Here is a 25,606-nt window from a genome sequence, read left to right as displayed (position 1 = left end):
CCTTCTGTATCATCATAAATCATATATATTTATATATAGATACATAATAAATTTGTCCTTGCTAAGATTTAATTACAGATTCCCTTCGGAAGTGAAGATTGTGTTTTTTTTTAAAAAAATTCATTTATTGTAGAAACAGTGAAGAGATTTTGCAGTATTAATTACACATTCTTAATCCATCCAGGTTGGATAGCATTGTTTAACTGCGCACCTTAGTACAGGTCATGTGGCATAGCATTTAAAACAGCTTGAAAAGTGTGAATTACCATACAACGAGTGGCCGCAGAAGGGGCCCTGTGCAGTGATATTCATCAAGATGATCTGAAGCTGCTGAAAAATGGTGAAACTTTACTAGGTTAGGTTGTACACTGCTTTAGACAAGTATGTAGAACAAACATACTGTGAATCCCACACACAAACAAAATCAGTTTATAATAAGAGGATCTATGTACAAAACAGGAGAGAGAATGTTTGGAAAAGAACACAGAATTCACTGTTGCAATGGATGATTGAATCAAACAGGGAATCCATTGGACAAAAATGGCAAGTTGAAAAGTTTCTGCTGTTACAAGGGATAAGAGTTTTTTATGATAGAATTAAAAACAACACAAAAACAGCAGATTGTGAGGTTCAAAAATGATCCTGAGCAGCTTAATATATTTGTGGTTCATTCATTTTTTTTTTTTTTAAAAAAATGATACTGAGCAGCTGAAAATAAAAATTAAAGAAACATTAAAGCAATGCTTCCCCAAGTAATATTTCATATTACGGTCAAATAGCTGGTGCATAAGCTTGCAAGCAGACATTTTTTTATCACTAGTCATAGTAACACAAATACTTGGCACTGCAATCAGTTTCATTACCCCAGTTAGCTGGGACCAGAGAACCCCTAGTTCATCTCTATCTCAACTTGTACCAAAATTTTCCACACTTGCTAGCACAAAGTTTGATTCACTTGTGCCACTTGAATCCATCAATGCAACCAGAACTTGGTTCCTTGTGTGTTCTGACTTAATGGGGTGCCGCGGTTGGCCAATTCTTGGATACGGTTTGAGAATTCATTAGCCTGAAAGACACCAAAAGCTTTGACATAAGTACACTGGAAACACACATAATGACGTCAAGGCCAGTTATATGACCAAGAAAACTATTCAGCTTCAGTGATTAAGTTTGCTAATCAGTAATCAAGGGAAAGTCAAAGATAGCAGAGCCCTTGATGCAAAACAAGAGAGCAACGAGCATCAAAGCAAGGCCAGGGGACTAAATGCTAAAAGGATAATATTAAATTAGTCAATGACAAGATTTCTTCTGCAAGGTAGTTATAATCAATAATAATCAATATTAATCAATACTGCTCCATCATACAGAACATGAAAAACAACAAAGACTGTTTCATAAATAACACAAACAACATGCAAGAGCTAATGCGATTCCCACAATCAACAAACCCAAAAAAATGGCAGGCTGTTAAAAACCGAATATAGCAAATCGGCGAGCAGATTTACAACTAGTCGTGAAATCACAAAAAAACTTCCCTCTGTACTGGTGTGGGAATTGGCTTCCAACCAATAAATCTTGACAAAATGGTTTAGACATGTGCACACCACAGGAATGACATTGTAAAGAATGGCTGGCCTTTTAGGAAGGGCAATAGATATTTAGCACTTGCATATTATGAGGAATGATCATACAGATTAGAAAACAAATACAACAAATAACCCAATAAGAATTTGGCAACCCTGTCCCTTTCATCTAACCACATTAAAAACTAAGCTGATTATTAAAAATCACAGGCCATATATAGTTAACCCTTGCATAATAAGAATAAGGATGAGGCAAATATGGCAATGGAAAGTAAAAGCAAAACACAAACCAAAAAGATAAAAGAAAAATTTGTAGTACTGACCTTTTCATCTAACCACATCAGTGAGCTGAGCTGATTATTAAGTATCCGGACAGCAACATCGATTGGAGTCATACTCTCGACCAAAGCAAGATCACCTCCCTGTTTAGAACACAGATTTAGCTGAACACAATGAGCTGTAGAAATTAAAGAAAACATTCTACTCCCACAAAAAGAAACTATGCATAGTGGTACCTGATTAGCATTTAGAGTTTGTATAATTGATTTTATCTGCTCAACCATCTTTTCCATTTCCTGCTCAATGTACTCTGCCTGTTCATACCTGATTGCCAGCATATCCAATGATTACAAAACATTGTTACACAATTTACAAAGCTTAAGCATATAAGTTAAGATCGACAAAATGTCCAAAACCACTACAGGATTGAAGTTAATTTCACTTGACAGGAGACCGGATAGGAATGTCACATCATTTTCATAAAAATAATAGGACAAACATACCAGAAAAACATGGATGACTTAATTTTCATGTCATTTACATTTCTCCCTATAACTTCATAGTGTTTTAATAATCCTGAGTACTGAAATTCTTTCTCATACATTTATTAGTAAAAAGATACACACTATGAAAACACAAAAAATTAGAAGCCAAACTTTAGAAACTTAATGCAGAGTCAGAATTTTAACAATTACCATGAGTAAAAACTAACACATATAACAACATCATATATGGCTAGTTAAGAGCAAGAAGTACAGGAGATAAACTATAGTTGCTCAATTCAACTTGACTTGCACAGTTTCTCACGTAGATTGCGGTTGTTCTATTAGATATATGCACATGTGAAGGTAAAATGACATCATCTATTTCCGGTATCCCGACCAAAAGAAAAAAGAAACAAGAGAAATAAAAGAAAGGAAATGGAATAGTTGAGATTGCGTTAGAGGAATCTTGAGGCACTAACATTTTGTCTCTTACAGCCACTGCCTCATCTGCAAGAAGTAAGCCGCGCTCCTCCTTGTAAATACGCTCGGCTTCTTCCTCCATACTCTTCAAAGCCTTATCAACCTGCCAAAAAGTGTCAACAACAGTAGAGTTCTTAAAAATCATTGTTGCCATTACATGAAATTAACTCATAGAAGTGAGAATCACCGCATGGAAGACGGCCCCAATCTATAATGTTTTTAATAACCAATTACTACTTCATTGTAGCTCATAGGCATCGGAGAACTATTGAAAGCATAATTCCTGGAGCCAGACAATGATAGGGTATCCTGAACATCAGAAAATACAATTTTCGTGTTTTGATTCAAAGAAAAAGAACTAGCGGTGCTTACACACATCGCATCAACCACCTATATGGTATACATGACTAATTCAGATGAATGCTAAAACATATTTCACTCTGATATATGCTGCCTATCAAGCAAGATCAATTGTTCATTATTATGATGAAAAGAGACAAAAAATTATGTGAAAAGTAATATTTGGAACTTCTAACCAAGTCTAACGTACCCACTTTTAATTTACTATCTAGGGTTTTTGACCATAGATAAAATCGAACTCTTTAACATGAACGCAATCACGTGACAATACTTACATCTGTTCTGAATTTCACCGGAAGAAAATAGCAAGCTTTGAGGTATACCTCTTTTTGATGAGTTTCGATTAGCTCAAGCTGTCGCTCCAAGATAGTCTGTGACTCAACAACTTTTGCTACCTCAGCCTAGAAAGTGACAACATAAACATTGGAGAAAATCAAAATGACAAGATGGAAGCAAAGCATTAAAAAGGCATGAACTAGAAGAAACTACAACAAAATTATCATAATGGAAGCTAAGATGCAAAAATATAAGCCTCAAAAAAATAAATAACAATAACAAATAAAAAAGAAGTTTGCAATAATGAAGCAGATTTATCGTATAACTTAACAAATTTGCTATCCACATTGATGACATAAGTGTTAGAAGGGTTCAACATACTAGAAGTACAGATGCAACATGAAATTTTTTGAGTTTCTAAGTCTGCAACCACAATGAGAAAACCAAGATACTAAGAGTTTCACTTCCCTAATTATATACAAAGAATCAAACAAACTTCTTTCATATTAGCAACCATAATGTGATTTCTGCTCTTGTTTAATAAAGAAATGACATGAGAAGAAAACCTCAAGCCTGATAAGAATGTCACGATTTTGTAAGATCCTTCTATCCCATTCGGCTATTGCAGTAGCCTGCTTCCGAAACTTAGCAGCACGATCCTGCAATTCAGCATTCCAGTCTTTGATAATCTGTAATTCAAAATAATAAGAAATGAATAGAGTTAACTAACTGAATTGATGGAAGTTTGATGGAAGTTTGAGAAGCGGTTCCTGCAAACAATGTATAACAAAGAATAGTAAATGATGCACCATCTAAAACACTTTAGAAACAAGTACACTCTAGGCAAAAATTTTCATCATTATGGACTTCCACGCAGACAGTTACCTCCTCAACAGTTTTCCCTGCGATTTCTGATGGTAATTTAGGACCTTGCGATGCCACGAAACTGCTTGAAGTTGTACTAGTTCTAGGTTAAGAAAATTGGTAAAAACATAAAGTCCATCAGATGTCAAATTTGGAACTGATATTTTACAATCAGCAAAATTTTGAATGCAGATAGTTCATGAGAAGCTTGACGAACCCGCTAGTACTAGCTCCAATTGCAGAAGATAATGTCTGACTTGTGGTGGAAGCAGAAGCTGACAAACCCACAGATGCAGCAGGAGTTACACCTATATCAAAAAACACATTTGTCAAAGTCAAAAACAGCTACTTGATAAATTAGAAATATTCGATTAACTGTAATTAATTCAAACGATAATATATTCTCAACCTCCAGGTGATAATACTGGCAAAATGAAGGGAGTTCTAATATCATATCTATTCTTCTCAAAGACAACTTCAGCCCAAGGCTCCAAGCTATGCGATGTAAATTATAGTAAAGACAATGCATCAAGATTCTTATCAGAGTATATCTAAAATTATCAAGATTTGTGATCTTCAACAATCGATGAACTTTTCTCTACTAGAATGGAATTGAACAGTGGGGTACGTCATGTTAATTGAAAAACATATCATGGCATGAAATAAGCACAATCCCACATGAGCTATTGCAAATGAAGGATGTCATATAGCAACCAACTGTTAATGAAGAATTCTAGAGAACATAAATTTTTGAAATGTTTTTGTGCCCCCAATCATGTGTTTGCCAATCAAACAGAAAAAGGGCAGTTATTGAAAAAAAAACAAGAACCATTTGAAAAAATTTGCTGAAAGATAGTTAATGTTAAGGTCATTTATTAACAATATTTTCACAGAGGAACACCAAATTGCTTAACATCATGAATCTCAGAAGTTGCTAAGCATCAGTAAACTCACCAAATGTCGGAGCAGATGTTGATTGTGCTGCAGATGAAAAAAGAGGCGACACTGTTGAGGCAGCCAATGCAGGCGTTGAAAAACTTGGAACGGCACTAGCAGCAGGGATTGCAGGTGGTGCTGTTGTCGATGGTGATAAACCCACCCCAAAAGCCGGGAATGACAGGGCAGCCGTTGACATGGTGGATGCACTACTAGAAGTAGGGGCGGCTTGTGAAGTTGTCACGGTAAGGGGTGAACCCGTTGGGGCAGCAGTTGTTCCTGATGCAGGAACACTAGAAGCAGCAGCTGCCGGTGCTGTGGAAACAGACTGTGTTGAAGAAGAACCGGCAAATGAAAAGGAAAACGGTCTTGCTGTTCCAGTGCTAGACAATCCTGCAGCGGCGGAGGAGGCCGCAACACCAGTAGCGTCAGCGAAAGCGAATGAAGAAGACGATTTCGCTGCTCCGGTGCTAGACAATGCTGTGGTAGCGGAGGAGGGAGCAAAACCAAACGCGAATGAGAAGTTGGGGGCGGAAGATTCTGAGGTTCCAGACGCTAAAGTGGATGACGGTCTGGCAGCGGACTGTCCATCAGAAGGCGGAGCTACCGATGTTATGCCGCTTGGGGCTGATGCTGGCGAAGGGGTAGCCGTGGTGGCAAATATAGGTGTTGCTGACAAAGAGACGGAGGTTGTGGCCGAAGACGAAGAGGACGTAGCGAATGTTGGGGGTGATGATGAAGCGGTGCTCTTTGAGAGGGAGAAGCCAGTTCCAAAGGCGAAGGATGGCGCAGCGGAAGCAGATGAAGAGGATAGAGAAGAAGCGGAAGAAGAAGAAGAAGAAGCTGAGAACAGTGATGGGAATCCAGGAGAACTCGGAGTCGAAAAGGAAGGGAACGCAGGCGTGGTGGTATTGGCCGATGAAGAAGAAGCTTGAAATGAAGAGAAGGAGGGGAGTGGTGGAGTAGTTGTTGCCGTAGTCGCGGAAACCGACGAGGCGGCGCTTCCGGTGAACAATGTTGAACCAGAGAATAATGAAGCTGCGGCAGATGAGGAGGAGAACCCCGATGTTCCAAATAGTGGAGATGAAGACGCAGTGCCCGAAGACCCTGCTCCGAATCCGAACGGAGCTGGAGACGGTGTTGAACCAAAAGGCGGGATGGGAGTGGATGAAGGTGCGGTCGATAATGTTGAGACGGCCATGGTGGTGGAGGACGAGGTACCTGCGAGGGAGAAGGGGAAGGGTTTGGGAGCAGAAGAACTAGGGTTTGTTGATGCGCCAAAGAGAGGAGGAGAAGGAGCCCCAAAGGATAAGCCGGTGGTGGTCAAAGGAGATGGCGAGGCGAATGGAGCGGAGGATGATGAGGGCAGTGAAGCAGTGGATCCGAAGGAGAAGGAAGGAGATGAGGAGTTTGTGGATCCGAAGGAGAATGGAGAAGAGGATGATGTGGTGATAGAGGAAGAGGAGCCAAAGGAGAATGAGAAGGATGATTGCTGGGACTGGGACGAGGAAGAGGATGAAGAGGAGGAGGGGTTGAATGAGAAGGACGACGCCATGGTCGCCACTCGCGAGGAGGAAGAAGAGGCTTTGCTGGGGTTTTGGGGACCCTTCGAAGTTGCCTGCTTCTTTTGAGTCGGGATGATTCGATTCAATTCAATTCAATTCAATTCAGGGTGGGATCAATTTCGTTTCGGATCCCTTTTCATTTTTAGGGTTCGACCATTTCAAATTGGAAAAGTAATAAATTTAATAATGAATTATTATTATTATTATTATTATTCATGGATTGCCATTGGCGCGCCAGCGCCCCCCATTTAAAAAATTATTATATATATAAGGTTTTTTTAAAAAATATATTAAAATTTTTTTTTTACTAAATTACCCATGTTTGGTTGGTGGAAAACGGTAAAATTTCCCCTTTTCAATTTTTTTTTATTTTTTTATTTTAAAATATAAAAAAGAGGAAAGTTTCTCCCGTTTTCATAATTTTTTAAAATTTTTTAATACTCTCCTGTTTTCCTTTTTTTTTTTAAAAAAAAAAACTGATATAGTTGCTGGTTGTTATCTTAAAAGAATTCTTTTTATATAATTAATTTTTTAATTAAAAAATAATGGTTGATATATATATATTAACCTTTTATTTTAAAAAAAACTATGAATCTCATAGAAATAAAATGGTCAAAGTTGCACCGGTAATTAATTAATACAAAATATGATGGTTAAATCTACAACGATAAGTAGTTAGTATAAAATAGGACAGTCAAACCTACACCGTTAGTAATTAGCACAAACTAGGGATCATTAAACTCCTGACCGGTTAATAATTACCACAAAAGTAGGACAATGAAAAGTGCAGATCGGTCAAGATCTAAGACCCGGTCAAGATCTTAGCACAAAGTTTGACTCAAACTACTTTTATACCATTCATCGATCGGCGAGGGTTTAACCGACTTACTTTGTGCTAAATACTGACCGGTGCTTAGTACTGACCATTGCACTTTTCATTGTCATACTTTGTGGTAATTATTAACCAGTGCAGGTTTGACAGTCCTACTTTGTGCTAATTACTAACGGTGTAGGTTTGACCGTCTTACTTTATACTAACTACTTACTGTTGTAGATTTAATCATCCTATTTTGTATTAATTAATTACCGGTGCAACTTTGACCATTTTATTTCTAATATTTTTCGATATTCATAGTTTTTTTTTAAATAAAAGGTTAATATATATATACATATATATATATCAACCATTATTTTTTAATTAAAAAATTAATTATATACAAAGAATTCTTTTAAGATAACAGCCAGTAACTACATCAGTTTTTTTAATAAAAAAAAAAAGAAAACAGGAGAGTAACTCCCGTCTCTCCCGGTTTCCTTTTTTTTATTAAAAAAATTTAAAAAATTTTGAAAACTGGAGAGTTTCTCCCGTTTTCATAATTTTTTAATTAAAAAAATGAAACTCTCCCGTTTTCTATATTTTAAAATAAAAAAAATTAAAAAAATGCTAAAAATGGGGAAAATTTTACCGTTTTCCACCGACCTGTGTATTTTGGTAAATAATCCCAAACATGCGTAATTTAGTAAATATTTTTTTTTGTAATATTTTAAAAAAAACCTATATATAACCATAGGAAAATTTAACTTGATTATCTATCGTCCACTTTTTTTTTTCAAAAAAAAAACCTTGATTTACTATGTCCAGAATATTTTAAAAAAACAAATATAGATATTTTTTATTATATGTAATTTTTTTATATTAAATATAATTATATTTATTTGTTGCTTAATAAATATCCATAAAACTTTTCAATACTAACAAAAATTATTTAATTATTATAGTATTAAAATTTTCATTGCGTGTTTATATATAATATTAATTTTGTTTTAAAACATTCAAAATATTTTTTTAAAAAATCTAATGTGGACTGAGGGAATTTAACTAATTTATAAAAATAGTGGATGGTTCACAATTCTCACAATGGACAACGCTTTAAATTGATTTCACAAAATAGTATTTAATATGGTTTATTAATTAATAAAATTTCAAACTATATTTATTAAAAAAATAGCATGAATTTTGTTGATGATGTTTAAAATATTTTTCCATTATTATCTATTAAAAATAATTTAGAATTATGTTTGTGTCCTTTAAAAAAAATAGTGGAAATTGCTAAAAACACCCCCAAAGTTTGCAATATGCACAGATTCTCCCCCTAAATTTGAATATCCATAAAAACCCATTCCTTTTGAATACAATGATTTTTTAAACACCAAGCATCTAACAGTGATTGATAGAATTAATTTGGAATTTTTTTGACAAAATTATCCCTTGCGTGGGAAGTTGTGGCAAGTGTGACAAGATTTGACTATAATGCCCTTTGGTGCAATGAGTTTCTATTTAAAACATGAGTCTTCTGTTTAAAATATGAGGTTTCTATTTAAAATATGAGGTTCTGTTTAAAAAATAAGTTTTCTGTTTAAGAAATGAGTACATGCGTTACTCTTTATGATAACCTAAATTCTTTTGTTTGTAGTTATAAGTTTGCTTGTAGTTATAATGTAATCATGCTAACCTAAATTTTTTCCCACAAACTTATTAAATTTTTAATGTAAATATCGTTATCTCCATATAATAAAGAACGGTCATCTTTATGCTTATTTGTCTTTGTTTAACTATTGATGTTTCTGTTTAATATATTGCGTTTATGTTTAAAAAAGTTTTTAAATATCGTTGTTTCTATTTAAATATGTACGAGTGGCCAAGATTAATTGGTTTTTATACCAATAATTAATTTGTCATGTAAATATTGATTTTTCTGTTTAAATATCAATGTTTCTGTTTAAAAAAAATGAGTTTTCTGTTTAAAAAAATGAGGCTTCTGTTTAAGAAATGAGCTCTCTGTTTAAGAAATGAGTTCTTTGTTTAAGAAATGAATTCTCTATTTTAGAAATGAGTACATGCATTACTCTTCATGCTAACCTAAATTCTTTTATTTGTAGTTATAAGCTTGTTTGTAGTTATAATGTAATCATGCTAACCTAAAATTTTTCCCACAAACTTATTAGATTTTTAATGTAAATATCGTTATCTCCATATAATAAAAAACGACCATCTTTATGCTTGGTTGTCTTTGTTTAACTATCGATGTTTCTGTTTAATATATTGCGTTTACGTTTAAAAAAATGCTTAAATATCTTTTTTCTATTTAAATATGTACAAGTGGCCACGATTAATTGGTTTTTATACCCAGGATTAATTTGTCATGTAAATATTAGTTTTTCTGTTTAAATATTAATGTTTCTGTTTAAAAAAATGAGTTTTCTGTTTAAAAAATAAGGTTTCTGTTTAAAAAAATGAGCTATCTCTTTAAAAAATGAACTCTCTGTTTAAAAAATGAGTATATGTAAAAAAGAATGTAAAAAGAATGAAAAAATGTATGCAAAAAGGTTTAAGGGCAATGATGAAATTTCATAATGCATGGGGCAAAAAAGAAATGAAACAATAAAGGAAGGGTTGTCTGAGGTATTCAAAACTCACAGGGGATGTTTGGGAAGTTTTGAAATTCTTGAACGGTGAACAGTAATTTTCCCAAAAAATTATTAGGTGTTATGATTTTTTTAAACTATGAGCAAAATTGTTATTTGGTTTTGATGTTTCTTATTTAAAAATCTATAGCATAGTTGTAATGGAAAAAGATTTTTAACAATTTTGTATAACATTTAGGCAACCTTTTATGTGGAACATGAGATATTGTGTTGCTTGTCTATAATTTTTTTGCATATTAAACACACCATTGCTATATATAGGAATTCGACAATCCCATGAATTCTCTTAAACTCCTAGCCAATCAAATTATTTAGCAAGGGACAACTAAAATTTTATGTATGTCGTCTGACCGAGGGCCCTAGACGAGTGATTGCCGTTTTACTTGATTTAGACTGTATTTGTTAAGAGTTAGGTTTTTAACATTTTGGTAACTTGAACTAGTCAAATGAACCAAAATGTTGCTTTTTAGCCAGAGAGCCAAAAACTAAGATAAACATATTTATATTTGAAAATTCAAAATCTTCTTATCCACATCCATCTTAAGGCAAGAGCTATGCCTCACCACCTTGTATTCAATTTTTTTTTTGTTTGTCCACACTACAACAAAAATCACTTATATAATACTCACATTGATATGATAACTAACTCAGTACATGTGATTCATAATTTTCATGAATGAAAACGATGTCAAAGAAACATCAGACATTTCACACCTATCAATTTGTCACGAGTGTTGACTAAACGTATGAGGTCTTATTAAAAATCAAAACATATCGGAAATCGGTCCCCCCAATCATGAACACTAAAATAGATGGAGTTTTCCCAAAAAAATTTCCATCATTCCTTAAATTACATAGGCTTGTTTAATCCCTGAGCCATTGATCGCTAAAACTTTTAGATAAATATATTATTATATATATATATATATATATACATAATACATTAGACAAAAGCAGCATTAAACATGATAAGAAAAAGATGGTAAAAATATAAATATATTGGCGGTAGTTGAAGAACATTTAACACAAGGGCTGTGAGTCGTGAGTGCCATAAATGTCAGACTCAAGAGACTCACACCATTAATTTAAACGTCTGAGCCCAACATTTAACCGGTTCTGGTCCGCCAGTTTTGGATGCAAAACTCGCACTCAAAGCTCTATTTATCAAGGGACCAAATCAAAACCCCCAAACAATCTTCTTCTTCTTCTTCTTCTTCTTCTTCGGCAGATTCCGAAAGACATCACCGTGAAACGCATATGTGAGATAATCCCACTAAGCTCCAGAGAATCATGCTTCCCTTGTCAAAGTCGCAAGAATCATTGACGCGAGCCCTTAAATAAAGCTCTTCGGTCTTTGAAGATACTCTTCCCAATCTCCAAAGGCGCCACCTTTTTTACTTTTTTTTTTAATTTTATTTTTCCTCTTATGACAGTCTCATTGCATGCATATCTCTCTGAAATGGAAACCTTATTCCTTTGTTAGTACACCGGTAATATTTGCATTTATAACTATTTAATCCATTCACTCCCCTATTCCATTTCCTGGTCAAGAGAAGCCAAAAAAAAAAAAAATTCTTTTTTTTTTATTCTGCACTGAAGTTCTGAGACCCGAGCACAATGGAAGCCTTAGCGGTGTCCGGTTCGTTCAGGCCGTTAAGGCTCCGCCGCTCTGTCGCCGCCCCCTCCGCCTTTAGCTGCGCCCGCTCGTCCCTGCGAGTTCCCCAACGTTGCCGTCTTTCATATCTGCCTTCCTTCAAGTGTTGCGCCGAGTCATCAATCTCGGCCGCCGTCGGTAATACTGGAGAGCTTGATTGCTTTTGATTGGAAGTGGGTTTTGTGTTTTGCCTGACAGGTGTTTGTTTTAATGGATAGCTGATATGGACGAGATGGCTAAGTTCAAGGAGGCGGCTAAAATTGGGAACTTGGTGCCCCTTCATCGCTGCATATTCTGTGATCACCTGACGCCGGTGCTGGCCTACCGCTGCTTGGTGAAGGAGGACGATCGGGAGGCCCCAAGTTTCCTCTTTGAATCTGTAGAGCAAGGTTCCAGGAGAACCAATGTGGTGCGCTGATTTTCTTTATGTAGTATTTGTAAGTTTTTCCCCCCAGTAATGTAAAATAAATGGTGATATTAGGGTCGATATAGTGTTGTGGGAGCTCAGCCAGCGATGGAGATTGTGGCAAAGGAGAATGCGGTAGTGATCATGGATCATGAAGAGGGAAAAATGTCAGAGGAGATTGTGGAGGACCCAATGCAGGTGCCTCGGAGGATCATGGAGGGCTGGAGCCCGCAGATAATTGACAGCCTTCCTGATGCATTTTGTGGTAATTCTTTTGTTTATCCGTTCCTCTTTGCCAGAGAATGATGAAATGTTTTAAAGATCTCTTCTTATGGTTTCTGTGAATGATTATCAAACAAAGTTAAACCATATAAAAGCGGAAACTTTCTGTGTGTATTAAAACTAGCTGGATGTTTTTCCCTTCCTGGTTTCTTTTGTTTAAAATGAGCATTAGGAAGTTTATGAAATATCATAGAAGGTTGTGGGATGATTGTTGCCCTCATGGACTGGCTAACTGTTTGAGTTGTATTGTAACTCTTTCATTAATGATCTGGAAGGCTAAATTCACCACCATGTAATTTTTCTAGGTTTGCTAATGCGGTTAATTTTATCACCATGTTGTTGTCAATGCTTGTGTGCTAGTCACAGGGACAAGCCGGCATTTGTTCACAGCTTGTTTTTCGAAATCCTTTCTGAGACAATGATACCCTGTTTTCAAATCTATTATTTCATCAATCAATTGGCTGTACTCACTTTTGAACATTTAAGATGAACTCAACACCTTTCCCCTTGTTTTTGCTGCAATGTTTCATTTTATTTGGTAAATAACCAGTTTGGTGGATTAATCAACCTATACTTGAAGTAGTTTATCCCTTTTTAAGTTTTGGAAAAGAGAAAAGAACAAGAAAAGGAATATTGAGCAGCCAGGTAAAAATTACTTACTAATCAGAAACCATTTCTCATTCTCAAAGTCATCATCGTCCAGTTTTCCTTCAGAAACGGTGTTTCTATAGAGCAAAATTTAACTTTTTAGGTTGTGTAAAAGGTTTTATAGTTATTTCTGATGAAATTATGGCATGATATAAAACACTTGGTTTTTGCCAGATTCCTTTCAAATTTGTTCCTTAGTCGTAGCTCATGATTCAGGGGAAAATACTATTTGTGTGTACCACTTGTGCAATTATTATTGATAACAGATGGAAGATAGCATTGCTTCTTTTATTAATTTTTTTATGTGTAATACATGATCATTGGTCAAGAAGAGAGCATGCTATTGCAAAATAACACAGTGATCTTTGTATATCTGAGATTTTATAATCTGCATCACCAACTTCTTATGTCAACCATGTAGAAGCCACTGTGCTGGCTCCCCTTAATATGTGTATACATGCCACTTCACTTTCTTCGTCAACTTGAAAACCAAAATAGCTCCATTATCTCATTTTTTTAATAGTGTGTTTTCATTGAACATTCATTGTTTCAATTTACCATGGTAGAATATTATAATGATGTGAATAGTCATTTGTGGCTCATGTGTATATGTGCATATGGATAATGAGGACTAGCTCTGAATCGCAAATGCTATACATGACTATGTTCTGTGCAGGTGGATGGGTGGGCTACTTCTCATATGATACTGTGCGATATGTAGAAAAAAAGAAGCTTCCTTTCTCCAGTACACCTGTGGATGATAGGAACCTCCCAGATGTTCACCTAGGTCTGTACAATGACGTTGTAGTGTTTGATCACGTGGAAAAGGTCTGTATCTCTTGCTACACACATTTGTGGGGTATATCCACCTTATGTGGTTGACAAATGTAGATGGTTACATATAAACTCATTTGTTGAAAGTGTATAACGGACATGTTTGTGCACACGATAGTAATGGTAAAAGAACCATACTGGACCTTTCCTTCATCCAAACAAACTAGCAACAGGTGTCAATAAGCTGCTCTCTGATTCTGTCTCGTCTTGTCATAACTATCGTCCTTTGCAAGTAAAGGGAACGGCATTGTGTTGTTTTCTCACCGCCTAATGAAATCCCTTAGAGGACCTTTTCTTAAAAAAGGAAAACAAAATTTCCATGTTTTTCTTATTTCCGTCAATATTTTGATTGTGCGCTGTCCATTTATTTTAATATTTATCTTTGGTAACTATGTTAATTTTAGTAGTTAACCCTTACTGTTCTCTTTAGCCAGGTTAAAGGTATCTTTAAGCTTTCTGTGGATCTGATTTTTTATAATATTTTCACTTTGCCGTAGAAAGCATATGTCATTCATTGGGTGCGTCTAAGTCAGTATTCCTCTATTGAGGAAGCCTATGTTGATGGGCGGAATCGATTGGACAAGTTTCTGTCAAGGGTACACAATGTTGATGTGTGAGTGAAAAAATCTCCTCTCTCTCCATAGAAACTACTATGTTTTTGCTTGTGCTTCAGTAATGATGGATATGATCATATCACAGTCCAAGACTTTCTGCTGGATCAGTGAAATTGCGAACTCAACTCTTTGGTAGTTCATTGAAAATGTCAACAATGACAAGTGAAGCATATCAGAAGGCTGTTTTGCAGGCAAAAGAACACATTCTAGCAGGAGATATTTTCCAGATTGTCTTGAGCCAGCGTTTTGAACGTCGTACTTTCGCAGATCCATTTGAAGTGTATAGAGCTCTAAGAATTGTGAATCCTAGTCCTTATATGGCTTATTTGCAGGTTTGGCATTTCCTTCTGATAACTTTTTCTTTCAAGTCATTTTTTTTTGTTGTCTAGACACCATGATCTGCTGCATGTAGATGCCGGACAAATTGTATATTGTGCACGTTGTGTGTATCGATCTTGTAGTTCTGAATTCTCTCATGGATATTTTCTTGACCAGGCTAGAGGATGCATTCTTGTGGCATCTAGTCCTGAAATTCTTACTCGTGTAAAGCAGGTAAATTGGCATGACCTTTTTACTAGTGTTTGAGGGCTTCAAAATTGTTGCCTTAAAACATTTAGTAGTCTCATGTTCTATGGTTCCTTTTTTGTTGAGTAGCTAAAAATTTGCTTGTTTTTTTATCCTATATGCATTTTACTTTCGTGTAAAACTTCCATTGACTTTGTCATCTTTGATGTCTTTGTATTGTTAACAGAGGAAGATTGTCAACAGGCCACTAGCTGGAACAGAAAGGAGGGGTAAGACAAAGGAGGAAGATCAGATGCTAGAAAAGAAGCTACTAAATGATGAGAAGCAATGTGCTGAGCATGTCATGCTTGTAGATTTGGGACGCAATGATGTCGGAAGGGTTTGTGTTCTTTTCTTTTATGCATTCCTAATCTTTCCTATCCTTTACATAGATATTATATATTTTAGGGATTAGTTTAAAATGTTTAATTGAACTGTCCCATAGCAATTCTGCCTTCGATCCAATTACTTGTATCTTCATCATTGTCTACTTATGGCTTGCTTGATCTATTTACTTTTAAATTTGATTAATAGAGATAGAAAATGAATGCCCATGTATGACATGTAGATTTTCTTTTATTGTTATATATTAAAAAAAAAAAAATCCTTAATTGTTAATAAGATCTGAACTATTCCCTGATAGTAGGTTGCTGCTTAGAATATAGTACTTAGCAGCATGAGATTATTAATTCTCATTACTTCTGTAATGCATTGTGAAGTATGGGGGAATGCTTGTTTCTTTTTCATATGGGTATTGTTTTATATTACCCTTGTGGGGTGAGTTGGCTGCATTTATCTGTGGTACTCAATCTGAAGGGTGGGCGTCATTGCTACAGGTCTCAAAGCCTGGTTCTGTGAAGGTTGAAAGGCTAATGGAAATTGAAAGATACTCTCATGTGATGCACATCAGTTCCACGGTAAAAGTTTTCACTTGCCAACTTAATGCCATATCTTTGATTATTGATTAATTCACGAAATAATGCTGAATAAATATAAATGGACATCAGCATATTGTTTTCTTAACTTTCTTCCAATAAGCTAGTTTTGGCTGGTTGAAACACCTTTAACAGGTGACAGGCGAGTTATTTGATCACCTGACATGCTGGGATGCTCTTCGTGCTGCATTGCCTGTTGGCACAGTCAGTGGAGCTCCAAAGGTTTGTTCTGCTACCCTTTATTGTAATTGAAATTGTTCTCTATCTCTTGACACACAAACACCATATTCATAGTCTCCAATTTCCAACCTTGTGTAGACATTTCCTTGTACCATCTTTCTTTGGGTACTAGCAATTGAAGTATATGAACAATTATCAGGAATTATTGACTAAAATTTTATTTATTATTTTATTTTATTTTGGATACTACTTTTTTGATCTTTTTTTTATCCATACTACTTCATGTCTGTGTTGCTGCTGTTCTTAGGTTATTGACTATCGATCTGGTCAACCTCCTAACATCCTTAACTGTCACCATGCCATTTCCTGTACTATTTTTTTCCCCCTTTTGATTACCCCTTGTTTGTGTATTATATCATCCATTCACAGGTAAAGGCCATGGAGTTAATAGATCAGATGGAGGTAACCAGGCGAGGGCCATACAGCGGTGGATTTGGCGGGATATCGTTTTCAGGAGATATGGACATCGCACTGGCCTTAAGAACCATGGTTTTCCCGACTGGAACCCGGTACAACACAATGTATTCATACAAAGACATGAACCGCCGGCAGGAATGGGTGGCACATCTCCAGGCCGGTGCAGGGATTGTTGCTGACAGTAATCCAGAATTGGAGCAGAGGGAGTGTGAAAACAAGGCTGCTGGTCTTGCCCGTGCTATCGATCTTGCAGAATCTACTTTCCTTGAGTAGTCTCTGCTCCAGACCTTAAACCAAGGATAGCTTAATTTGGCTATTCTTCTTTGTCCTTGTTTAATGCTTATGCTTCCAGCATCTGCTCTTGTTCTCTGGTAAATTATCTCAGTGACAAGTTACTTGCCTAACAATAAAAGACTAAATAATACAATTTGGTTATTCGGATTAAGAGTAGACTGCTTTCTTCTTCTGTTGACCAAATTGTGATGCTGTGAATGTTTTTTCAAATAAGAACTTGTGGTTTCCTGAGAAATGTGGGTCTTCTTACTTTTAGAGTGTGTGTTTGTTGAATGTGTTTTTGGGAGTGAACTTCCATGAGTTGTGTGTGTGTGTGTGTGTGTTTCCCTTGAGTTTTAGTCTTTTACAATGTTGAATCATATATATATATATAGATAGATAGATAGATTTAAAATGTTGGTTTATTTGATTTTGCGGTGCTTGTTCAATAATTTTACAAGAAGAGTTACATTCATATATGTATGTAAATATCTCGGAGCAAGAGTCAGGGGAGTCATTCATTTTCCGGATTAGAAGAAGGAATAAATAGGGAAGAATTGAGGGTGCTGGATGTAAAATAACGGCATTCACTAACTATGTAGTAGTATATACCAGAAACATTGGTGTTCAGAGCCCTTATCCCTTTCTCACGAGCGAGCTCGGCCTATCCTATTCCTATCCATGGCGCTACTGGTGCTGGGGGCTGGCACTCTTCTCCCAAACTCCTCCATAGCTTCGCTTTCCTTCTCCCGTACCTTATCTGAAGCCTCCTCCCTTTCCATTTGCTTTTCTGCTCTGCAGCCGCCTCCTTCCCATTTAGGTTGAGGAATGAGTCTTTCTTTTTTGCTTCTTCTCTCTTCGCTTTATTATTATTATTATTATTATTATTATTATTAGAGTGCCTCATTTCTTGTGTTTTATATTTCTTTTTTCTCAGTGTACTGCGGCAGAGGAGATAGGAAGACCGCCAAAGGAAAGCGCTTCAATCATTCCTTTGGGAATGTAAGAGATTAGATTAGATAAATTTCATTTCTTTTGTTTCTTGATTTATTTATCTTAAAGTATTATTTATATTCATGGAGTCATTGATTCATAGGCGAGACCTCGCGACAAGAAGAAGAAGGGGAGAGGTCCTCCGCGTGCACCGATGCCGCCGGCACCACCCAGAAAGGACCGTTTTGATGATGACGAGGTTGTCAAGATCGACATAGACGAGTCCCTCTTCTCTTAGTCTTCTTCTTTTTCCTTCTCTTTCTCTTTCTCTTTCTCTTTCTTGAGTTGTTGTAAAATGAGCTGCTGCTGCTCTGCTACTACTCCTGCAACTTAACTTCCTATTTACGCGCTTTTGCTAATTTACTATTTTCTTTTCTGCTATCAATTATCAAATCTTTGATCATCAACATCATTTTTATTATTTTCCCATTTTTATATTATATTATTACAAACTAATTTTACAAAGTAATTCATGCGTATCATGTAATATATTTTAGATATGTAATGCGTCCACGGAGCCCACCCATAGAGATTGGGGAGGAATAATGGCCTAGATAGCGCGGTATATAAGCAAATAAATTACCTGACATTGTACACATAGGACTGTTTAAGAAACCATGAAAGATACATAATCAGATCGGTATTAGATGGTAGTACAACATCACAAGTCTATCAAGATAAAACTAGCCAGAACAGAGAAAATGTTAAAGTAACTCCATTCTGTCATCATCACTGGTCTTCTCAGCTTTCTCTCCAAGCTGCAGCCGAATAGCAAAGAGAATGGAATTTTTTTTTTTCTTTTATGCCTAACAAGCACATGTCAGTAGTATTACGGAGAAGAAGCGAGAACAATCTATTTCTGCTACTTCATCTGGTAAGTGAACCACCTGGAGAAAACCTGCTTCCTTTCTCACTTCCAATATCATCATTTCCAAATTCGATTCCATCCAAAGAGTGGATTACATTGCTCACACTCGGTTCCGAACTGGCATTGCTGCTTGTTGCCAAGGGTGAATCTGAAACACTCACTGTGCGACTCTTTGTTGGCCCAGACCTCACACTGTACATAGAAGATGCTGGAATGTTGGTCATTAACGGCCTCAAATTGTTCGGAATGCTCCGCCGAATATCCTGTTTCAAAGGAAATCACCTCTTAGATGCAGAGAGATCAACATGGAATACCAAAAACAACAGCATTAGAATTGTGAGCAAAGCGATCAACATTGAAAAGAGAAGAGGGCAACACAGACCATGTGCCTCAAAGCCATATCCAGTGATTTCTTAGACAATGTCCTCCCAAAGCCTGCACTATCTGGAGATGAGGATGATCTGGGGTTATTCTCAGATCGCAAGTCATCTTGCTTGGGAGGCACCAATCTTCTCAAATTCACAACCCGTTCAACCATCTTGCTCCCGATCATAACAGGGCTTACATTATCACCACCATTTAGCCGTGATCGATTTACTGCAGGCACAGAAGTCCCACTCTGAACAGTCCCATTTGGAGCTCTACCTCTAGCGGGGGAGCAGGACTGCCTTCTTGGTCTAGTAGCAGGTCCAGTCTCAGCAGACCTGGAGCTGGGTACTCCAGGTCTACCCCGGGAAGCAGAGGAGGGCCTCTCTGGCATTGAAGTCCTCAAATTTACAGGTGCCTCAAGTGAAAAACCAGGCATTTCTGAAGGTTTCCATGGTCTTGATTTCACTGTAGGTGAGGTTCCCCGTGAAGGTGGGGCCGAAGTTTTCGGCACTGTCTGACCAGACTTCATGACAGCAGCGGACCGACCAGGAACGGTAGAATTTGCTGATCGACCAGGAACGGTAGAACTTGCTGACCGACCAGGAACGGTGGAACTTGCTGACCGACCAGGAACGGTGGAACTTGCTGACCGACCAGGAATGGTAGAACTTGTAGGAGCGTGTGATGGGGTAGCACTCGGGGTTGAAGCTCTTCTTGTTGGAGTGGATGCCCTTGATGCAGGTGCAGGCCTACTGGCAGTTGGTGCAGGTCTGGGCGTTGGAGTAGAAGATCTAGAAGGTGTTGATGATCTAGGAGGCGGTGCCACTGGCTTTGAAGGTAATGTAGGTCGTGAAGTGGGAGTGGAAGGTCTAGAAGGTTTAGTAGTGGCAATAGTAGGACGTCCAGTTGGGGTCGCAGGTCTTGATGAAGTGGTACTACGGCCACCGGATGATGATGGTCTACGACTTGCCATACCTGAAGAGTTCAAGCCAGAGGATGAGGTTGGTCTTGCAGAAGCCAAGACTCTAGTGGATGAAGGATCATGAGGATGTGCCAACTGCAACCGCAAAATAAAAGAAGAATTAATCAACTCAAAAAAAAAACGCAAGAAATTTAAGGTTTTTAGCAATTGACTGACATAGCACTCTACTATCATCAATCAATAAACATCTCGTTTTCTTTTGTTAGAGAATTCCATCCGGTGAATTCTGTGTATCAGTATATTCTTCAATGGAGGCTATGAACTCAATTAAATTCAATCATTTCTTACTTACGACCCCGCCTCATGCTGAGAAAAAAAGCAAATACCGTAGTTTGCAGGAAAATCATAACATTTATAGGATATATATTGACCTTGATGCTGTGAGAACAAGCAGAGTCTCACTGACAGTGACTGATAAGGGCTCTCATTGCTAACGAAAAAGGTAATAATACCATGTTATTGAAAGTGAAATCCTCCCCCACACACCCACCCATCTCCTAAAAGGCATGCTTGCTCCCAACCATGGTTAATTCAAATGGTAGCATTTTCCACTAACATCCTTATTGATGTTTGGCCAATTGGCGCTACACAGAATGCATAGATAATAGGATGCATGGAGTTAATCTCACCAACACTAGACAAATAGTCACATTGGAGTGAGAATAAAAAATTCCCAAGAAGCGGCAGGTCAAATGATCTATTCAGTTGGCTTATAAGATCATAAGATAATTACAATAAAAAAAAATTATGAATATAAAGGAGAAATCAGTGTCACAATTACAGTAGATCATCAAATAGCCATTAAACATGCATATTTATTGATTAGACATAACTATTGTTCTCATCAGTAAACAACATGAACGCTTAGGCTGATTCATTTAGTATCAGCTCTTTCTTGTCATATACATTCTCAGAACAAGATGATATGCTAGCATTTGTTAAAATTATAGATATCAATGAACAATACAAAATATGTGGTTAACAAACCATTCATCAGAAACAGAGTACAAAAAGAACAATCTAGAGCATTAAGCTTTCACCAATTAGTAGCACAAGGAGTCAAGTACATGGTCAATCTTCCTAGATGGCAAAACAGAAGTTTCTAAATTTAACCTGTAATGCCCAAGCAGAGAATGATTGATCTTACAAATGCACCAGGACCTGCCATCTTCATAGCAATCACGTACTGGAAAGGAACATGAGCTCAACTAACGTTCCCCACCCTAATTCATTTGTCTTTGTTAGTGTTTTTTCTAATTATATTTTGGGATGTGCTCCAGCTCATCAGGCCCCACCAATCAACAGCATAGCCTCTAAAACAAGTTACTTTGAAAACCAGAGAAAAAAAGCAAGGGGAAAAACATGGAATTGGTCAAGAGGGAAGTTTAAGATATGAGTGGCAAAGAGACAGAAAAGGAAGGAAATAATGGAACAGATAAGCAATAAGGATCAGCACTGGCACCATGATCTGGCTTTCATGATTGTCCAACTAGTTGTATGGCACAGCTAGATTGATCAACTTGGGACAAGTTAACATTACTCTGATCCTTCTCCGTTGATTCTTAATGCGTTGTTTTTTCACAAGGATTACCCTAATTTAAGATTTCCCATACAAATTTGGAGCTTTTATTTACATTCAGTTTTATTTGCTTGGTACAGAAAAGGCATGATTTTGGTTTACATAATTACATTTTTCTTATAAAAATAATGCTTGATCTTCCCTCCTGAGTTCCAACTTAACGAAAGACAGAAATATGCAAGAATCTTAAATGAGAAAATTTCTGTAGCAAGTTTCCCTTCTAAAGCCAATTTACAATGGCTTCTTTAAAAACTTGAAAGTAAGTATACTTTTAATTTACATACTAGACCAGGTGAAAATTATAAATTACTATGCCATAAGATATTAAGATTCACGGAATTGCAAATGAAACAAAAAAAGGCAACTAATCATCCTCCATAGCATACAACAAGCCATCCAAAATCAGCTCTGCTATTACTTTATGAAACTATCTTTGCTATTAATAAGTTAAGTCCTCATGAATAAAATTTTTTTTTTAAAAGAAGACCTAATAAACAAGAAACTACATAACATTGAAAGTGTGATAATTAATTTAGCATTGGCAATGCGAAATTAACAAGGATGTCACAGGGAGGAGAAACCACTCACTCGAGATTTCAATACAGTGGGACGTGCTTTTGGATTTCCAACTTGCCCCACAGGAGATCTCGGGGACTCCTTTTCTAATGATGGAAAAAGTGGCGTTCCTGGTGGTGTGAGAAGCCTGAAAATAAAGATCACACAGAGGCCCCATCAAAACTGAAATCGTAAACTAATATCTATCAAAATAATGCGAGGTATATCCAAGTCTAGATGTGAACAAACCATGCAGCTACAAGTAGCCATATAAAGAAGGAAAACTAAAAATCACAAACATACAACTCATCCTAGAATGTAATTTTAAGTGATTGTTTCTTTAGAGCATGTTGTAGGAATGTATCAGTGATTCACAAAAAAACTCAATACGCCCACAAATAAACAGTCATCATGGTAGGAAGACACTTGCAAAAAATAAGCTCAAAAAAGACGGCAAGTTTTAAGAGTCAACACAATGATATTTATGACGCCTTTTCCAATTTTAGTGGAAAAGGTTACACTAGAACAACTTCGAAAAGGAGTTTGCCAATAGCTGATTGAGGATTTGAAGTATGGATAAATCTAAAAAAGAATGAGGTGCTTGGGTAGATATTGCGACTTACCTAGCATTCATATCATGAGATTAAATTTTTTGACTTTAAAAGAAACTACACACATTCAACTGGTTCACTTGAGTTCATTGAGTGCAATAAATGCATGAAGTGATAGCCCTAAACACCAGTTCTTTCGGCAACATAAGATGCATCAACAATAGACAAAATGTAGATAGGCATTAGATTGGGCGAGGTGGATTATGGGTTTTGAGTTATACTAGGAAAGAATCAGAGAGGACTCCATTTATGCATTCTACATTGCGTTGAGCAAGACCAAGATTTGCACAGAACAAATGCATAATATCCAGCAAACAAACATTTGTACGAACAATCTCCCTCATTTCTTCCCTTTATTTTCATGCGCGCATCTTCATCTTATAATGACAACACTTTACGATGTAATATATATATATATATATATTTCCTTTTTTAGATTAAGTTATAATTACCAGTTGTAATCATTCTTATCATTATCAGAGTTGAGAAAATCCTCAATGCCAGCCTTGCGCGGGGGAGCAGAAGGCGGGATCTTGAAGAAGTGGGAAGCACCAGGTTCAGACCCTGCGGCAACCCAAGACCAGGATCAGCTAAAAAAACAAGCATTAAAAAAGCAAACAAGTAAAAATTGGGGAGAAACGGAGAATAGACAAACATACGCTCAACTTCGTCGGTGTTGTGGAGAAGAAGAAGTGTCTCACGCTTCCGCATCTCAAGGAAGAGGGCGAGGTCCTCTTCCTTGTCCTTGGCCATGGCCCCCTTGAGGGTTCTACCCCCAATCGGGCTCCGGTTCATCATCGATCCTTGTCGCCCTAGGAAAGTCCAAGCCGAGAGATCGGGAATGCCAGACAGGCAAGCCTCCGAGGTGGGGGATCCGGCGCTGGGAAGTGGCGAATGCGAGGTATATAGTGAGAGAGAGAGAGAGAGGAGCTGTAGAAATTCAAAAAGAGGGAGCTTTTGGATTTGATTTCGAGGAGGCTTGGACGGGGTCAGTGAGAGTGAGAGAGTATATAACTCGAATATCAATCTTTCTTTGTTTCTCTCTCTGTGCGTGTGTGTATATGTGTATGTGTATGTGTATGTGTATGTGTATGTGTGTATGTGTATTGGGCCCGATTGATGTATACTTGAGACTGCAGCACACTACCACTGAGAGAGTACTAACTACCGCGCATACTGCTATTCACTTTATACCTCACGTGAAGCCTACTTTTCTTTATTACTCTTTGTTTCCAAATCTTTTTTTTTATATAACGCGACTTCCTAATTTGCTTCTCATGCACGTATCATCTTTGATTTATTATTATGTTTATAGTTTTTTCTTATATATATATATATATATATATATATATAAAGGCCACATGCACCACTCCACGGAGAGATGATTAATGTACAACACCAATTATAGTGGTTTAAGGACTCTCTAAAAGTTTACCATGTAATGAAGGCTAACATACAGACCAATAATGACTTGTTATATACACCTAAAATGATGTATTAGGGACTATAACCCTATAATGGTAATTCTCCATGTATTACAATCATGGTTGGTCTTGGGGAAAATGACAATATTGTGTGGCCTTATTACATTTATATTATCATAAATTAAGTTTTAAAATTTTTTAAAAATTTAAAATTTTCAAGATAATAGTTATAGGGATGAGATAATAGTAAATAAATATTTTCAATATAGTTTTTAAAATAAATATATAAATTATGGGACTCTAAGCATAGGTTTTGACTGTCTATGCTCCGATCTTGTCTGCCTGCCTACAACTTTAGCCGTGTAGATTACGACTCCTTCCCACATGAGGACATAAAAAATAACATGATTTAGTGTTTTATAACATTTCTATAGTGCTACACAAAAAGAATTTGACTCGCTGTCTCTTTTTCACTGCACTAGATAGTGTTGGATTGTTTATAGTCGAAACTCGAAAGGGACTTTTGTTATTTTAGCTATATATATATATATATATATAATTTTTATAAATGATGTTAATATTTAGTGCGCTTTGATTTGAAAATTAAATAACAATACCAACTCCTTTATTGTAGAATGGTGACTAATTGTGTAATATTATTAAAAAAAAAACTATTTTTATCAATTAAGTTTATTAAATGAGTTTGTTGACTCCTTTGATCGAGACCATCTTTCCTCCAAAGTTCCAAACCACTAGAATGACCAATGGGTTAAATAATTTATTTGGTAACTTTTTTTAACAACAACATTACTCCCGTTTTTTCATACATATTTAATTATATATAATTATCTATATTTTAAAAAAAACAAAAATTTATTTTTCTGAACATACGGATAAGCAAGAAAATGAAAGCTTTTATAAATATAAATATACTTATTATTCATGGTAAAACAATATTTCAATAAAAATACAATAAAAACTAGAGAGTTATAGTGGATTCATAACAAAACATTCCCAATTTAAAACTAAAGAGTTCCTCCAATC

At 36.4% G+C, this 25,606-nt stretch overlaps 4 protein-coding genes across 4 annotated transcripts; 2 read left to right on the top strand and 2 right to left on the bottom strand.

Annotated features, from left to right (window-relative positions):
- Positions 1-701: 701 nt before the first annotated feature.
- LOC120268999 (nuclear pore complex protein NUP62) lies at positions 702-6,894 on the bottom strand. The gene is made up of 9 exons (XM_039276280.1): positions 5,282-6,894; positions 4,545-4,635; positions 4,349-4,430; positions 4,030-4,152; positions 3,511-3,588; positions 2,827-2,930; positions 2,099-2,186; positions 1,907-2,005; positions 702-1,066 (listed from the first exon to the last, which is right to left on the bottom strand). Exons 1-9 carry the CDS (start codon positions 6,816-6,818, stop codon positions 974-976), a joined length of 2,295 nt encoding a protein of 764 aa, XP_039132214.1. The 5' UTR covers positions 6,819-6,894; the 3' UTR covers positions 702-973.
- Positions 6,895-11,446: 4,552 nt separating this feature from the next.
- Positions 11,447-17,358, top strand: LOC120268961 (anthranilate synthase alpha subunit 1, chloroplastic-like). The gene is made up of 11 exons (XM_039276237.1): positions 11,447-12,106; positions 12,187-12,377; positions 12,450-12,639; positions 13,981-14,132; positions 14,636-14,751; positions 14,838-15,084; positions 15,248-15,304; positions 15,504-15,656; positions 16,153-16,233; positions 16,387-16,473; positions 16,861-17,358. The coding sequence occupies exons 1-11, from the start codon at positions 11,932-11,934 to the stop codon at positions 17,179-17,181; spliced, it is 1,770 nt and encodes a 589-aa protein (XP_039132171.1). The 5' UTR covers positions 11,447-11,931; the 3' UTR covers positions 17,182-17,358.
- A 437-nt stretch (positions 17,359-17,795) lies between these two features.
- LOC120269222 (30S ribosomal protein S31, chloroplastic) lies at positions 17,796-18,559 on the top strand. Its single transcript, XM_039276566.1, has 3 exons — positions 17,796-18,001; positions 18,119-18,183; positions 18,278-18,559. The coding sequence occupies exons 1-3, from the start codon at positions 17,863-17,865 to the stop codon at positions 18,410-18,412; spliced, it is 339 nt and encodes a 112-aa protein (XP_039132500.1). The 5' UTR covers positions 17,796-17,862; the 3' UTR covers positions 18,413-18,559.
- Positions 18,560-18,698: 139 nt separating this feature from the next.
- On the bottom strand, positions 18,699-24,125 carry LOC120269433 (mucin-12). Its single transcript, XM_039276766.1, has 5 exons — positions 23,798-24,125; positions 23,591-23,702; positions 22,561-22,675; positions 19,425-20,468; positions 18,699-19,305 (listed from the first exon to the last, which is right to left on the bottom strand). The coding sequence occupies exons 1-5, from the start codon at positions 23,934-23,936 to the stop codon at positions 19,042-19,044; spliced, it is 1,674 nt and encodes a 557-aa protein (XP_039132700.1). The 5' UTR covers positions 23,937-24,125; the 3' UTR covers positions 18,699-19,041.
- Between the last annotated feature and the right edge of the window lie 1,481 nt (positions 24,126-25,606).

This window comes from Dioscorea cayenensis, chromosome 9, assembly GCF_009730915.1.
Source record: "Dioscorea cayenensis subsp. rotundata cultivar TDr96_F1 chromosome 9, TDr96_F1_v2_PseudoChromosome.rev07_lg8_w22 25.fasta, whole genome shotgun sequence".
Taxonomy (NCBI): domain Eukaryota; kingdom Viridiplantae; phylum Streptophyta; class Magnoliopsida; order Dioscoreales; family Dioscoreaceae; genus Dioscorea; species Dioscorea cayenensis.
The sequence above is the reverse complement of the archived record's forward strand: the minus strand, read 5'-3'. Positions and strand labels throughout refer to the sequence as shown.

Bases quoted from the DNA above. Each gene is read 5' to 3' on its own strand.
- LOC120269433 (XM_039276766.1), bottom strand. From the start codon at position 23,936: ATGATGAACCGGAGCCCGATTGGGGGTAGAACCCTCAAGGGGGCCATG. The intron at 23,703-23,797 runs GTATGTTTGTCT...GGGTTGCCGCAG, and splicing joins CAACACCGACGAAGTTGAGC to GGTCTGAACCTGGTGCTTCC. The intron at 22,676-23,590 runs GTAATTATAACT...CTTTATTTTCAG, and splicing joins GATAAGAATGATTACAACTG to GCTTCTCACACCACCAGGAA.
- LOC120269222 (XM_039276566.1), top strand. From the start codon at position 17,863: ATGGCGCTACTGGTGCTGGGGGCTGGCACTCTTCTCCCAAACTCCTCC. The intron at 18,002-18,118 runs GTTGAGGAATGA...CTTTTTTCTCAG, and splicing joins GCCGCCTCCTTCCCATTTAG to TGTACTGCGGCAGAGGAGAT. The intron at 18,184-18,277 runs GTAAGAGATTAG...ATTGATTCATAG, and splicing joins TCAATCATTCCTTTGGGAAT to GCGAGACCTCGCGACAAGAA.
- LOC120268961 (XM_039276237.1), top strand. From the start codon at position 11,932: ATGGAAGCCTTAGCGGTGTCCGGTTCGTTCAGGCCGTTAAGGCTCCGC. The intron at 14,133-14,635 runs GTCTGTATCTCT...ACTTTGCCGTAG, and splicing joins TGTTTGATCACGTGGAAAAG to AAAGCATATGTCATTCATTG. The intron at 16,474-16,860 runs GTTTGTTCTGCT...ATCCATTCACAG, and splicing joins CAGTCAGTGGAGCTCCAAAG to GTAAAGGCCATGGAGTTAAT.
- LOC120268999 (XM_039276280.1), bottom strand. From the start codon at position 6,818: ATGGCGTCGTCCTTCTCATTCAACCCCTCCTCCTCTTCATCCTCTTCC. The intron at 2,006-2,098 runs GTACCACTATGC...TGTTCTAAACAG, and splicing joins AAACTCTAAATGCTAATCAG to GGAGGTGATCTTGCTTTGGT. The intron at 1,067-1,906 runs GTCAGTACTACA...GGTGTCTTTCAG, and splicing joins TGATGTGGTTAGATGAAAAG to GCTAATGAATTCTCAAACCG.